This window comes from Trichoderma virens (assembly GCF_000170995.1).
Source record: "Trichoderma virens Gv29-8 chromosome Unknown TRIVIscaffold_90, whole genome shotgun sequence".
In the NCBI taxonomy this organism is placed as follows: Eukaryota; Fungi; Ascomycota; class Sordariomycetes; order Hypocreales; family Hypocreaceae; genus Trichoderma; species Trichoderma virens.
Window position 1 is genome coordinate 844,015 of NW_014013659.1, and position 15,144 is coordinate 859,158.

Genomic DNA, 15,144 nt, shown 5'->3' on the forward strand with positions numbered 1-15,144 from the left:
GACTCGAGCTGACTGTCCCTCATCTTGTCCTGCATCGCTAAAGCACCGGGCAGGGCTCCTCGGTTCATGTATTTCTTACATGCGATTTACACGCCATGAGCTCGAGTCGCTAACCCGGCTAACGTGGGCAGCGAGTAAGTCGCAACCAGCAACCCGCGGCGCACAACCGCGACTCTGCAACATGGGCCTATCACTGAGACTCGGGAGCGGGGATAGTCGGAGCATTTCGGCCACGGCCTGGACAACGTGCAAGCAGGCGTCACTCCAGGCTTTCGTCGACGGCTCCCATGGCCCCATCTTGGCCCGAGTCTGGGGAACCAGCTAGCGCGCACATTCATCGCGGGCTGGCTCTTATTCGACGGGAGATGTGGCCCTCGTACAAAGACCCGTCCGACGATGCGAGGGCTTTATGCCTTGGAAAGGGGTGACGAGTTGGCTCTGGCTCGGCATTTGTCGTTGGTTTTTGTTTAGTTTGTTTAGGGGGCACAAACGAGGGCCGCAGACAAAATCCATGAGACGTAACAAAAACGTATTGTCATGCCATGTCATGTACGAGCCATATTCTGTATAGTAAGTGCAGACAGGTAGGTGGCAGTTCTGACTGTGCTCTGACTCCCGGTACTTTGTACTATTCCCAGGACATAGCCCCGCCGTAGTGTATGGATATTGCCTGCTTCAACCACTTGCAGCCTACAAGGTGGTATACGAAAGTCTTGTGGCAATATACCACCTCGCACGTCAGCAGGCAACGTCATTGTAGCTGGGTTTTCTGCCATGCCATCTGACACTCGCCTCGCGCACAGAGCAAAAGTCACCAAGCCCTGATTCGAAGCCCTGATTCTAGGGCTTTGACGCGGGCGTAGGCGAGGCCTTGCGCCAATTTCCATCGCGATAAGCATCAACCCCCATGGTGGCCGGAACGGGAAATCGACGTTTGTGCGCGCCATGCTGTTGCGGCATCGCGACCAACAACTTCCTAGCAAAGCGGGGTGTGCCGTTAGTTATCGGACTAGACAATGAGACGGTCTGGTCGGCTGCGATAATGAACCGTCTAGTACGGAGCACATGGAGTCCGAGTCCACCTCCCATCTGTCACGATGTTCAAAACCATGGAGAGCCGTGGGCAGGCCCGATTGCCCGACTGGGCAAACAGAAAGCCGAACCATCTAGCTTCCCCCGCCGGCTTTAGTTTGTGGGCAGAGCCGCCGGTCTGTCTCAGCCCTCTGGCGCAAACAGGATTCTTGCCGCCGGGCCTTGTCATGTAATATACAATCACGGCTATGAGAAGCAGAGGCAGACATCCGACGTCAAAACGCGCATCCGCAGTGTGGTTTAAACGGCCACATTACTGGTTGACGCCAACGTAAGTGATGGCGCACACTGAAGAATCAAGCGTTCGGCCGGCAGCCAATCGGGGTAGTCCGACGGCGCAGCTGGTCGGACTGATGGATGCCTGCGAAGGTAATCAGGCGATCCCGATCTTGACACTATCCGCAGAAAGTAACTCTTTGACAGAATCATCATTCTGTGCATGGGCTCTGCCCGAGTGACCGGCCCAAGCGGGAGCCGTTTAGACTTCATCGGAGCCTGCGCAAGCATGCTCTGCGCAAGCCTGCTCTGCACATGTAAATGCCCGTACCTCCTCCTTCTGGGCGTACACGGATTCTCTGGGATGAATATGCACGCTCTTGCAGTAACGAGACTGTTAGTAGGGAACAAACCGACCGCACGGACAAGAAACTACACCCGCCGCCGACTGATTGCGGCCGGTGAGTCTCTACTTACTGTATACTTGGACAAAGCGATCCGCGCCTTTGCCTGAAAGTAGGTAATTGGTACTGTGCAGAACTTCCAACAGCCACTCTCTTTTTCAGCGACGTTCTGTAAACGAGAACCGTTGAACGCTGTGCAACCGTCACGTTGCTCGATAGATAAGCTGATTGGTAACGATTCATTTACCGCGCCTCCATGTGACCCCCCATTTCTCGATTTGGGTGTGTGTGTGTGAGCGTGTAAGTGGTTGTTAGTGACAAGCCAAGTGTGTTAATAGTTGCTGAGGCGTGTGAGTGTGTCAGCCACGCCGAACATGGACCGGCATTCTCGAAAACGGCTCTATTTGGCGATAAGAGTCATTTTTGTTCATCTCATCTCATCTCATCCCACTTTTTCTTCTTTGTTTGGTGCCCGAGGCAATATTATTTCGAATTTTAGCATGACGAGTGGCTTGGTTGGTTGGTGGTTTGAGGGCTGGAGCCCCGATGCCCAGACAATGAGATTTGTGGAGTTTTACCTGTAGTACTGATTTTCTTTAGTGACGTATTGATGAACAGGTACAATTCTGGTGATCGGCGGCGACGCTTATTTCTTGCACGCCCCCCTGGATGGGTCCCATGAGAACCTTGGTAGGTTTAAAGGAGGTACCCCGTAATAGCTGCAATGGGGTTTGTTATTTATAGGCTAGTATCAAGGAGCTGAATGACGCGCTCGGGTCGAATCAAGGAAATGAATAATTCATTTTGTGTGATGATGGTGACGGGGAATAGGGTTTGGTTACCCCCTAAGAAGCAAGATCGAGATTGCAGTGTGCATCGGCGGTTTATCAGATCTGGGACGGGTTGTGTATGTGAGATATGAAATACACCAGTATAATACAGCTGGTGAGTCAAAAGAGGACGCTTATTGCACAAGCAAAGAGGAGTACGAAGATGACACGCTTTCAATCGGGCTATGTTCTTGGCCCCTGACCAAAGACAAACTCGCGGCAGGCCTACATGATAGACAAACGTTATTACGGGATGCCATGTTCGAGTAAGGAGGACTCCACTCACCTGCTTAAGGACTCCCACTTGTTCTTGGGATTGTAGGAACACCTGTCTGTACTGCGCAATGCTTTGATCAAGAACTGCCCGGCGCGTTGTGTTGCCTTGGCAGATGGCTTTCATCTGAAGCTCCATTTCTTTGCGCAAAAAGGGCTTTCCGAGGCTCGTCTCGAAACTCATCCGGTCGAAGCCCAGGATAAGGGCTACACCAAGTTGAGTTGGGACGAACACTTTCAGTCCACTTCCCCGACCCCCTCTAGCTGAGCCGCTGCCTCCGCCGCCTCGGCCACGACCTCCTCTTCCACGTCCACGACCGCCTCGGGTAGCTGGGGCTTCTTCCGGCTCATCGTCGTTCCCCTCTGTAGCTGCCGTGCCTCCTCTCGTTGTAGTGGCCACGTACTCTCGGTCTTGAATCTTCTGGATGTGCTCCGCCATGGTGGCATCGGTTCCAATACCATTGGCATCCATGAGCGCAATCAAGTCCGCTTCAGTAAGGTAATTTGGCGGCGATGTTTTGCCTTCGGTCATCATTGCTTCGGTGGGCTCGAACTGCTCACCAACAGTGAATCTCGGGAGCTCTGTGGTATCAGTCCAGTTTTCGTATATGTAGACATCCAGGTAGTTCCTTTCAAGCACAATGACTCCTCGCGTGCTGAAATGCTCATCTCCAAACTGAACGTCAATATCTGTTGCCATACCTTTGGCATCTTCTGCACAGCATGCAAGAAACCGGCGTGTAACATACTCGTACAGCCGTCCCTCGTCATAGGTTAATGTAGTCGGTGCTACGTGCGCAATGGGATGAATAGGTGGATGAGCTTTATCATCATGCTTTCCCTCTCTTGGTTGTTGAAAGCCGCCGTTGACGAGTCCCTGGGCAAAGGGGCCCCAGCGTTGGTCTGTTGTCTGTTTCTGAACCAGGGCCTTCAGATTCATGCCCTTATCGAAGCGATCGGTTTCCGTCCTCGGATAACTGATGAAGCCTTTATTGTACAGGCCTTCGGCTATCGTCATGGCTTGTTGACCAGACATCCGGAGCAAGCGCGTTGCCGCCTTTTGAAGCTCTACGGTGGTGAGAGGCAATGGCTTGAACTTTCGAGTCGGTTTTTCTTGTACTTTGGTAACCTTGGCCTTTTTGGCAGCAAGACATCTCTCATACAGCAGCACGACCGTCATCCGGTCAAAGAGACGGTTACGAGCCCAGGAAAAGCGAACTTGCTTGCCCTCTTTATTATGCATCAATGAAATGCCCCAGAACGGCTCAGGGACAAAGTTTTTGACACGAAAGTATCTGTCCACGACGAAGCCCAGAGTTGGGAATTGACAAGAACCTACATAGTGCGTTTAGTCCAGGGTCCAAGGGGGCTGTCGAAGCTCAAAGGGGGTAATGGGATTTTTTACCGTAACTAAGAACCAAGTCTGCCAGAGGCCCACCCAGATGCTTGAGATTATTCGTTATGAAGCGCGTAAACGCGTATCCAATGCGAAGATCCAGTTCAATTCTTGCAGCAACAGCATTGACCTGCTTCTCATCCAGTTCTATAAGACGCCTGGCTGCCGACAGCACATGGCTGGGAAACAAACTGTCAGCACAAGGAAATGCCACAAAACAGAAGAAGAAATATCATACGCTCGTTCCACATTGCTGAATTTGGCACGCTTCACCTGAATACCAGCATTGCCCTTTTTGGCTGCGTCGACAATCTCTTGGCCAATGTGCTCTCCTTCTCGATCGCAGTCAGTCCATATCACCAGCAGACGAGCATATTTAGCTTGATCAGCTATATTCTTGGCAATGTCCTTTTTATCCTATTTATTGCTCAGCATAATCTCACACGGGTAGATGTAGCATCACCCACATCATGGACGCTCGTCACTATTGGTGCGGTGAAGAGCGATTCTGGCGGAGGATGGCTCCAGTTCTTATACTCGCTGGTGAACTCTACATTGGTGAGATGGCCTGTAACACAGGTCATTGTGACGGATGAAGGTCCCCATTGTTGGCCAAAGTCAAAGTCAAACGAGTAGTTCTTGATGAACTTGTTGCGTGTGTTGTGCTTGTGTTGGACTCACGTCAGTTCATTTGCCGAAAATCACGGTAGACTAGGTATACACACTGTTGAGAAAGAGCCTCCAGAGAGGTGGCCAGCCACAGCCTTGGAAATAGATGGCTTCTCAGCCACGCATAGGACTTTCATGGCTCGGGACCTGGCGGCGGACAAGCAGAGTTGGGTGAAGTGCATGAAGCTCTCCAGTCGAGATTCACGCCTCTCTTTTCATCCCCTGGATGCGGCTGCGACATCGACCTCCACCAGGCGTTTTCGGGTCACCAATATGTGGGAATGTCTTCAACTGCCATTCTGTGGAGCCTTGTTTTATGCTTGAGCTGCCGAGACGACGAGGCTGTTCCTCGACAGCTGCACGTGTGCAATTGGACAAGGGAGTATCAGATGGGATGGAAGTTGACGAGCATTGAGCATGAGCCAAGATTTTACTGGAGCAAGGCAAAGCTGCTACACCATCGCCCCACAAGAGCTCAATCCCTACATGTACCTAGTCAAGCAAAAGCTCCAGGGCCTCAGCGCATCACGGCACTGAAGCTCCAGGCGACGGCACTGCAACCAGACGCTAACCCACGCCTCGATCCGCAGAGTCGCGGGCGCTGTAGGCAATCGGCCAGCAGCCAACAACGGCCCATTTATTGGCCCGCCACCGATTTCTGCTCCGTCATAGGCATTCCATGGTGATTCCATCAAACATACCTGTTGTACGTCGCCCGCCATGGCCGCGTATATAAAGTCCATGACGGGGGTTGAGCTGCCCATGCTCGACAAGCTGGTCTCAACCCTCAATTCATTCGGCATCTGGCGATCACCCGCAATGGCTCTGCCCCAGGTCAAATCCCTGCAGGACTGCGTCGACTACTCAAAGGTCGTTGAGCCTTTCCTGCCGCAGCTCTACCAGCTACCCCACCAGATCTGGGAGAGCCTCGACAGCCTCGACGCCCTGAGAGAGCTCTATGTCACGACGAATCCCCTTGTCTCGGGCTTTGCCGCCTCTCTTGCTGTTGGACTTCTCGTCTTGATTGTGTCCGAGATCAATCGCAACTATTCTCAGGTCGACCGGCTGTGGAGCATCCTGCCCAACCTGTATGTTGTCCACATCGCGCTCTGGGCACGTGTGGCTGGGCTGCCGCACGATCGAATAGATTTGGTTGCTCTCTTTACGACCATATGGAGTGTACGTGAATCTTATGTCCTAGTGCGAGGTGACTGGTGTTCCCAGAGCACTGCTGATATCGGGAGCGTTACAGATTCGATTGACGTATAACTATTGGAGACGTGGTGGCTACAACATTGGCTCCGAAGACTACAGATGGTAAAAACGCATCACAATGTGGCTTATAGCGGAAGGCCAGGCAGGCTAATTATCAGCAGGATGATCGTCAAGGCCCAACTCAACTCGGTCGTCTGGTTCATCTTCAACGTCACCTTCATTTCGTTTATCCAGAGCATTCTCCTGTACCTTTTCTCTTGTGTGCCGGCATATGTCATCCTACTCTCGTCCCAGTTTGAGCCTGGGATTCAGGCGATTGATTTAGTCTTCTTCAGTGTTGAGATTCTTCTCGTCCTAAGTGAATGGATAAGTGATGGCCAACAGTGGGGTATGTTGAACTCCTTGATAACCTAAACACCAGTTCCCCATCCTCACTAACACAATACCAGCTTATCAAACCGCAAAATACAAATACAAGAACACTGGGAAACTTACCAGTGGATATACACCCGCTGAGCTGGATAGGGGCTTCATCGCAACTGGTCTCTGGGCATATAGCCGACACCCCAACTTCTTTGCTGAACAAACCATCTGGTTCATGCTCTACCAATGGAGCTGCTTCGCCACTAACACCCCATACAGCTGGGCTGGCATCGGCGCTGTCCTCTTGGTCTTGCTCTTTCAAGGCTCCACCAACCTTACTGAAAATATTACTTCGGGCAAATATCCGGAGTACAAAGCCTATCAAGCGCATGTCGGCATGTTCATTCCCAAGACGCTGATTCCGTATACGACTCCTGGGCCGAAAATCATCAGGTCGAGCGAGTTGGTTAAGCGTGCTGAGCAAAAGCAGAAGCATAAGAAGAAGCAAGGCTGATGAAGAACTCTATAATACTTGCACAAATTCCAAAGCTATTGAGCTGCTCCAACCGTGTAATTATAGAACTTACTGCGAAAAACAATGGTCGCTACATATTGGCAAATCAACAGGGGGGTTGAGGACTTGGAGAAAAGAGTTGGATATACGGAGTACTGTCTTGTCTATTATATCATGCCGCATCTAAAAAGAAAGAAAAGGTCTAATCTAGAGTCTAATTATCATGAGTCTATGCACCCTGAAGAAGATCACTCAGCTTGTCAGCATAGAACGCTGGCACCGCGATCGCATCCTCGCGATCCCAGTCCGCCTTTTGGTTCACACCAGTCAACACGTGGAGCGTTCCGCCCAGGTTTCCCTCAATGCCAAATTTGATGTCGGTGTTTAGTCTGTCGCCAATCATGCACGTCCTGGCACGGTCAAGCTGAAACTTGCCCTCGACAGCGTCCATCATGGCCTGGCTCGGCTTTCCGAGAATCGTAGGCTGCTCTCCAACGGCGTTGGCAACGGGTATCATGATGGATCCGGCGCCCAGGAAGAACGCATGGTGCATGGGCAGGGTGGAATCCGCATTTGTCGCCAGGAAGATGGCTCCACGCTGGATGTAGTGGAAGCCCAGCGCGAGCTTCAGGTAGTTGATGTGAAAGTCCAGACCGCACAGGACGACACCGACCTCAGGGTCCAGAATCGAGCCGTTGGCCATGCCCTCGAAATCAGCGGGCGTGATGTCCCTCCTGAAGTTGGGGTCCGTTCCGCCGATGAAGGGGATGCCTTCGGAGGCTAACTCCGTCTCGATTCCGGACTCACCGATTGCGAAGACCTTGTTCTTGCCGGGAGGGAGCTTGAGGATGCGGTTGATGTAGATGGCTGCGGAGTAGGAGGAGCCAAAGACATCTTCGGCGTCGCAGGGGATACCCATCTTCTCGAGCTTCTTGACGTAATCTTGCCGTGACTTTGTAGAGTTGTTCGTTACGAACACGACTCTTTTGCCTAAGAGACGAGAGGAGAAAGTGTGAGTGGTGAGTCTGGACTGGTTCTCATCTCAGGGGTTATGCATGGCACCTAACCTTTTGACTTGAGGAGAGAGATTGTCTCGGGGACGCCCTCATACACGTGGTCTCCATTCCATAGTACACCTGTCCATGTGAGATGCTGCTCAACTCCGTTGGAAAAGAGAATTCCAACTAACCATCACAGTCGAATAGGAAAGTCTACATCTTCATGTGAGCCACCGCCATGAGCCTGAGCCTGGGATCAAAGGATAAAATCACTCACATCAAACTTGTCAATGAACTCTTTGATTCCGGCACCGTCGCCGGTGAGATACTTTGGTGTTGCGGTCATTTTCTAAGTCTCTATGTGATATAAGGGGAGTGGATGAAATTTGGATGAGAAATTCGGGCACTCTTTTTAACTGAGCCGTGATTGGATTCAATCTTTACTGTATGTAGTAGGCTTGAAAATGAGTCAGGATGCAGCCATTTGTTTGGTGCTTAGTCACGAATTACGCCCGAGACCAAGCACCTGCTGTATTCAGCTGCAGCAACATAGGATAATCATTATGATAGCCCTATTTTTAGAAATGAAGAGATTTTTGTCTACTCAATCAATTACTCCAATACGAGCACGAGCAAGTCTAGAGTGCGGTCTCTCAAAGGACCGTTTTCATCAATTTGGAAACTGAGTGTAGGGTAAGTCAAAGTTTGCGATTTCGGAGGCAAAAGTGTGGCTGCGAGACTACGTCATAGCAAAGAAAGTAGACGCGTATTTGGCAAAGGGCCGTTTTATTAGTCCTTTTTCTTCTTTTGGTAAATACTCGTATTCCTACGTTTTGGTATCTTCCATGTCATAGATTGAGGCACAAAGTCAGACGTGAATCCGGGCAACTCAGGCCCGATTGCTACGTCTTGGCCGTGGGGCTTAAAGATACGAATATTCTGTATGTCGCTGCGGGCGTTTGACTTGAAGCCCAAAGATGATTGTATATGTGATATATTATATATATGTAATATATGATTCCGACTGATTTAGGCAGTAGATGAGTAAGTGTGTATGGAGCAGACCCAATACGCAGCGGCATGCCAATAGGCTTCATCGTGGGGGTTGCCTCTTTGTAATAGATATTCCTCCACCAAACTTGTCGATCCTCTGAATGGGGTCAGGGATGTATTGCTGCCTTATTGGCACTCGTACATGATGCAACAGAATCCAAAAACATGGGTGCTTTGTCACGGGATGGAGGCAGCTTCCGATCAAGTCCTCATGTAGGTACTCCGTGCGGCGCAGCGTTACTCTTACACCAAGCCTCATTGCATGATTGTCGCTAAACAGGGCGGACTTGCGCTGCCTCGAGTGAAGCTGTTATTGGCTGCGTAAATACACCGTCTAGCCTCTTGTTGTACCGAGCCCAAGTCCGTGACAGTGCAAAACATCCCTGGCGTAACGTGTTCAGCAGCTGAGGCATACGAGTCGTTTCGCAAACCCCCATTGCTCTTACGTCTCATGATTGCTGCTATTGAGGACGCGAATCACTTCACAATCGTAAGGACAGCAAGGGTATCCATAGGGCATCGCCTACCGTATAAACCGAGCACGAGCACGAGCCTCGGTCACACTATGCGTCGGTCAAACTGGCCGGATTTCGATTCTGGACAGACGTTGCTCTTCTCGGCAATTCGCTGGCCTAGTGCGTAGCCCGATCGCCGTGGCTGATACAACGCTCGGAGGACCCTTGATGGCGTCAACAGCATCAATCAGGCAAGGCGTCCATGTGGCTACGACCAAATTATGGACCCCCCGGCTGAACCGAGAAAAAAAATGAACCCCTGCTCAACAGGAGATAAGACGGCGTTTTGGTCAGTAGACAAGACAGCTCACCCGAAGGCGATAGGACAAGGGCCGGAGCATCGCCAAGTTTGCTCCGAAGACGAAGAAAAGGACAGAAGCATTATTGACGTGATGACCTAGCACATGCCCTATTCCATTCTATTCTACTGGGTATTACCAGGGGCTTTATCGCCTAGTTCAACAAGGTTCCACGGCCCGGCAAGACTCATCCAGCCCGAAGGGGAGTCACTTGCTTGCTTGCATTAGAAATCTACTAGAGCCTGGACAGCTTGACTCGTGAGCTCTAAGAGGCTCCGATAAGGCGGCGAGAAAAAAAAATATCCATTTAAGATGCTCGGTGGGAATAAAAATAGGAACCTCCCACTGTACTAAATATTTCTGTGACCTACAAATACCTTCCACGCTCCCCTACTGCAACTCTTCGACTCTTCAACCTAAGCACTGTGCTTGAATACCAACTACAAACATTTATTACTCTGACTAGCCTTACAACAACGAGTACCAACGTCTCGCCTGAGTTATCACGCCCTGCCATCTACCAGCTGCGAGACTGCAACATCTTTTCTCTATCATCGATGGATGCTAAAACACCAAATTCACGCCTGACTACTGAGTCACTCAGTCTTGCCGGCAGCAATTTTTCCACCCCTTCTGTCTCGGCCACCTCGACGCCCACGCTAGAATCCCACGAGTTCGTCGGTGGCTTTGCTCACAAGCTCTTGACAAATCCTCTGCCACCTCTTTCGCGAGAGTATCCGAAGCCCGCCAACGAGATCGACGTCAAGGAGGCTCTCGAGCGCCAGCCCGGGAGATGGAGCATCCAGGGCCAGATCAAGGCAAACCAAATCAGAGCCCAACACGCTGCACTACAACCTGACGACAAGGAGCGGAAAACGAGAGACTTTGAGGCGGCCAAGCGGGAACTGCTAGCGTTTCACGACAGCGCCCTGCAGAAGGCTTCTGGCGCAAGACGATGATGCCGATTACGCTGACGATTTTACGTGCTTTGGTTTCTATTTGCGTGGCGCAACGATTGAGCGGATATATACCCATAGAGAGTGTCCGAGTGGCTACTGGGGAGTAGAGCATCAGCAGGCTAGAGATATTTTCCAGAGGGAGAAAATTGATTTGTTATGATGAACCTTCACATTTGGATCCTGATTCGCATTGCATGACTAGCGAGAATCCTTTACTTGTTGTAGAAGGGGGAGATTGGTTGCGAGAGGGGCTCAGGTATATACCAACGAGTCGTAATAGTAATGGATATAGTACAATGACATATCTGCAATGGCATGAGACTGACCCGCGTTTACTGGATGCGAGCTGCCAGAGTGAAGCCGTAGGCCACGGCGGCAACGAACTCGGCAAGGTTGACGAGCGAAGAGAGTCCGTGCAGCATTCCAAACTTCTTGTTCAGGGCACGCATCTCATCCGACTGTGCATCCTTGTCATACCATTCCTTTCCGTCTCGCTTGGCTAGTGTGGGATTTCATCATCAGCTCTGGGTCCCAAGGCTTCATCTCAACAAGTTGAGGGGGCACAGGATGGGTTGGCTACCTTGTCCACGGCGATCCTTCATGGTCTTGATAGTAGCGGGAAGCAGCACGGCAAGCTGGACGAGGCCGCTAACAAACATGGTTGCGATGGGCACCAAGGAGCTCCACTGGTTGGGAGCCTCAAGCAGGCCGCTGATGCCACCTTTGATGCCCAAGAGGGCGTTTCCGGGGAATGTCAGAGCGAGGAACGCGGGGATTGCGGTTTGCATGCCGAAGTAGATGGGGAACAATTTGCTCTGGACGGCGGAGAAGGATGGTCTGTCAACGGTGCGGAACATGACGATGCCGTTGATGAAGGACTGCAGTAGCGTAGTGTAATGTAAGCAGCGGTCCAATTCTCATGAGAGTGGAATCGACATGTTTAGATGGAAACGTAAGATTGAGGTAAAAGGAAGTAGATGCAGATGGAATCCTTCGTGACGCACATGAAAGAATGTCGTTCCCAGCAGGGTGCCGTATCTAATTCAGTCCAACATGAAGCCTGGTATTAACCCACCGATCACTCAAGATAGGTAGTGTCTTAGACGGAGAACCCACGAGATGACGTGGTACGGAACCACCGAAGTAATAATTGAGGCGACCATGTTGACGGTTCCTCAGTTAATGCCAGAGCTGGACAGAGCTGGACAGATCTGAGGTTGAGGAGCAAAAGCACTCAAATTGGGCCGATATCAACGGTATTGTTATCCGATCATCCGATACACCTTCAGGGTTGATGTAACGTAAAGTCATAGGCGGTCATAGGCGGTCACGTGATGTCGCGATACATGCGCGTTTGTAACTGGGGCCTCAGCGAAACGGCGTCGTCTGCCTAAATCTGAGCGAGGGTGCAAGTGGAAGGCGGGCCTATCAGCTTTCGCCATACAGGGGGCTGGTTGCTACTTTGAATAAAAGAGACAAGAAATTGGCAAAGTCTTCTGTTCTTTTACTTTTACTCTTTCCTTTCTTCATCTTTTCCCTCTTCTGTTCTCAATTGAATGAACAAAGATGGCGGACAAGGAAGCCACTGTTTTCATCATCGACCTCGGCGCGTCAATGACCGCCACCAATGGAGGCCGAAAAGAATCAGACCTTGATTGGAGCATGAGCTATGTGTGGGACAAGATCAGCAATGTTGTGGCCTCGAATCGCAAGACGCTGTGTGTTGGCGTGGTGGGATTCAGGACTGATGAGACCAATCACACGCTGGGCGAGGACGGCTACGAGAACATCTCTATCCTGCAGCCGCTGGGGCCGATGACAATGACCAGTCTCAAGAATCTTCAGTCCAAGGTAAAACCGAGCAGGACAGTGGAGGGTGACGCCATATCAGCCATTGTGGTTGCAGTCGACATGATTGACACCTACACGAAGAAGAATAAGTGGAAGCGGCAGATTTGTCTGGTTACCGACGGTCACGGAGAGATAGACCCAGATGACATTGACGACATTTCAAGGAAGATTTGCGACTCGAATATTGAATTGACAGTCTTGTAAGTTGAAATGGCGTCTCGTGGCCGGGACAACGCAGCAGTGCTGACTATCATGCAAGGGGCGTTGACTTTGATGCCCCCGATTATGGCTTTAAGGAAGAAGACAAGTCTTTAGTCAAGGTAATTACGACGGAATTGTCTCGTCTAACTTGCTATTTTCCAGTTATATCTGACGCCGCCTTTAGAAACAAAATGAACAGACTCTGAAACGGCTCGTGGATGGTTGCGGCCAAGACTCAAGATTTGCTTCCATAGTCGAAGCTATCGATGACATGAACGAACCACGAGCAAAATCAGTCAAGCCGTACAAGACATACGACGGCCTCTTGACCTTGGGAGATCCGAAAAACGCCCCCGCGGTGGTGGACATCCGCGTTGAGAGATATTTCAAGACCCATCTCGCCAGACCACCAACAGCCAGCACTGTGGTGGTCAAAGAGGAGCAAGCTGGACCATCGGAGGCGGCTGATGAGGAGCAGATGGATGGCGTGGAGCTTACAGCCGTTAAGCAGGCCAGAACATACAAGGTCAATGATCCAGATGCCCCTGGCGGGAAACGTGATGTTGAATTTGAGTCTCTGGCCAAGGGGTATGAGTATGGCAGGACTGCAGTTCACATCAGCGAGTCCGATCACAACGTCACCAAGCTAGAGACGCAGAAGAGCTTCAAGATTATTGGCTTTGTACAAAAAGAAAAGGTAATGTTTCGATGTTCGACCACAGAGCGTGTTTTCATCTGACCACCCTCCAGTATGAGTTGCTGCTTAACCTTGGCGAAACTTGCGTCACCATTGCAGCCAAATACGACGAGAAGTCGGAGTTGGCATTTAGCTCTCTGGTGTGGGCGCTTTCGGAGCTTGACTCGTACGCCGTGGCCCGCCTGGTGACCAAAGATGAAAAAGAGCCTATTATGGTGTTACTGATGCCTCACATGGAGCCCAATTACGTTTGCCTATACGATGTGCCTCTACCGTTTGCGGAAGACATTAGGACGTATCAGTTCCCTCCATTGGACAGAGTTGTTACTGTCAGTGGCCAAACACTCACCAGTCACCGCTTATTGCCATCAGATGAGCTCAATCAGGCAATGAGCGATTACGTGGATGCCATGGATATTTCAACTTATGGAATTGATGAAGAAGGGTAAGTATACGAAGAAGCCGCCAGATAATAAATCTCCATCGCTAAACATGTCATTTATTAGGGAGCCTGCGGAATATGCCACCATCGAAGAAATATACAACCCCGCAATCCATCGTACCAACCATGCGATCAAGCAGCGAGCAGTCCATCCAGAAAAACCAGTTCCGGAAATCCCCCCTGTCTTGCTTAGATTCGCAGCTCCTCCGACGGAGCTAGTTGAGACGGTGCAGGCCAAGATTGACTCTCTGGTTCAGGCTGCAGATGTAAAGAAAGGTGATTATGCATTCGAGCATCCCCAGACACTGAAATTTTGACTTGCTAATGTCCCGTCAGTGCCACCCAAGGCTAAGGGTAAACGTCAAAGAGAAACGGTTAAACCCATCTCCGGGCTAGATGTGGATGCCCTCTTGGGCGAAGAAAAGAAGGGATCAATTAGTCCTGAAAATGCAATTCCCGATTTCAAGCGAGCCTTGAACTCGTCAGAAGAGGTGGAGCAGATTGCTGATGCGACAAAGCAGATGGCAGCCATTGTTCGATCTCTTGTTACGGACAGCTTTGGGGATAGCAAATACGCCCAAGCAATGGAGGGCATCGGGGCGATGCGAGAGGAGCTCACAAACCTGGAAGAGCCCGGTCTGTACAACGACTTTGTGCGCGACCTGAAGAAGAGTTTACTTTCTGGGGCTCTGGGTGGCGACAGGAGAGACTTTTGGTTCAAGTTGCGATGGGCGAAACTCGGACTGATTGACAAGAAGCAGTCAGAGGCCTCGACGGTTACTCCGGAGGAGGCAGATGAGGTGAGCAGTGCAACACGCTGTCAGTTTGTGGGATTGTTGTTTGCTAACTTGTGTGATAGTTTTACAAGTCAAGGTGAAGGTGGCAGACGGAGTTGCATTTATGTTGGTCGAGCGGGCAGCATGTAGATGGGCCATGTAGCACTGAAAGACTGGAAAGGTGATAATTGAACATGTAATTATATGATGATGACGAATAGATGAAGACAAGGCAAGGCAAGGCCAGGTAATACTACACATGTGCCCCCTTGGCAGGATCAAAAATTGCACCACTGCTTGTTTCTTTGCCCGATGCTGCGTAACTCTGCTCTCAAATTATCTTCTGTCAAACGATTCCGTCTCCGGCGAGCATTTAAATAT

The 15,144-nt window shown here is 50.7% G+C and overlaps 6 protein-coding genes across 6 annotated transcripts; 3 read left to right on the top strand and 3 right to left on the bottom strand.

Annotated features, from left to right (window-relative positions):
- Positions 1 to 2,725: 2,725 nt before the first annotated feature.
- TRIVIDRAFT_162256 (uncharacterized protein) lies at positions 2,726 to 5,017 on the bottom strand (the record flags this gene model as incomplete). The annotated part of the gene is made up of 6 exons (XM_014095340.1): positions 2,726 to 2,767; positions 2,829 to 4,150; positions 4,221 to 4,390; positions 4,450 to 4,628; positions 4,688 to 4,876; positions 4,937 to 5,017. The coding sequence occupies 6 exons, from the start codon at positions 5,015 to 5,017 to the stop codon at positions 2,726 to 2,728; spliced, it is 1,983 nt and encodes a 660-aa protein (XP_013950815.1).
- A 682-nt stretch (positions 5,018 to 5,699) lies between these two features.
- Positions 5,700 to 6,972, top strand: TRIVIDRAFT_41251 (uncharacterized protein; the record flags this gene model as incomplete). Its single annotated transcript, XM_014095341.1, has 4 exons — positions 5,700 to 6,059; positions 6,133 to 6,197; positions 6,257 to 6,483; positions 6,545 to 6,972. 4 exons carry the CDS (start codon positions 5,700 to 5,702, stop codon positions 6,970 to 6,972), a joined length of 1,080 nt encoding a protein of 359 aa, XP_013950816.1.
- A 229-nt stretch (positions 6,973 to 7,201) lies between these two features.
- Positions 7,202 to 8,316, bottom strand: TRIVIDRAFT_41204 (uncharacterized protein; the record flags this gene model as incomplete). Its single annotated transcript, XM_014095342.1, has 4 exons — positions 7,202 to 7,962; positions 8,040 to 8,108; positions 8,162 to 8,183; positions 8,248 to 8,316. 4 exons carry the CDS (start codon positions 8,314 to 8,316, stop codon positions 7,202 to 7,204), a joined length of 921 nt encoding a protein of 306 aa, XP_013950817.1.
- A 1,948-nt stretch (positions 8,317 to 10,264) lies between these two features.
- TRIVIDRAFT_174222 (uncharacterized protein) lies at positions 10,265 to 10,965 on the top strand (the record flags this gene model as incomplete). The annotated part of the gene is made up of 1 exon (XM_014095343.1): positions 10,265 to 10,965. The coding sequence occupies one exon, from the start codon at positions 10,395 to 10,397 to the stop codon at positions 10,794 to 10,796; it is 402 nt and encodes a 133-aa protein (XP_013950818.1).
- A 72-nt stretch (positions 10,966 to 11,037) lies between these two features.
- Positions 11,038 to 11,984, bottom strand: TRIVIDRAFT_232257 (uncharacterized protein; the record flags this gene model as incomplete). Its single annotated transcript, XM_014095344.1, has 4 exons — positions 11,038 to 11,295; positions 11,377 to 11,674; positions 11,801 to 11,834; positions 11,913 to 11,984. The coding sequence occupies 4 exons, from the start codon at positions 11,957 to 11,959 to the stop codon at positions 11,129 to 11,131; spliced, it is 546 nt and encodes a 181-aa protein (XP_013950819.1).
- Positions 11,985 to 12,362: 378 nt separating this feature from the next.
- Positions 12,363 to 15,059, top strand: TRIVIDRAFT_232258 (uncharacterized protein; the record flags this gene model as incomplete). The annotated part of the gene is made up of 7 exons (XM_014095345.1): positions 12,363 to 12,847; positions 12,907 to 12,967; positions 13,033 to 13,545; positions 13,599 to 13,990; positions 14,052 to 14,263; positions 14,324 to 14,787; positions 14,847 to 15,059. The coding sequence occupies 7 exons, from the start codon at positions 12,363 to 12,365 to the stop codon at positions 14,862 to 14,864; spliced, it is 2,145 nt and encodes a 714-aa protein (XP_013950820.1).
- Positions 15,060 to 15,144: the final 85 nt, after the last annotated feature.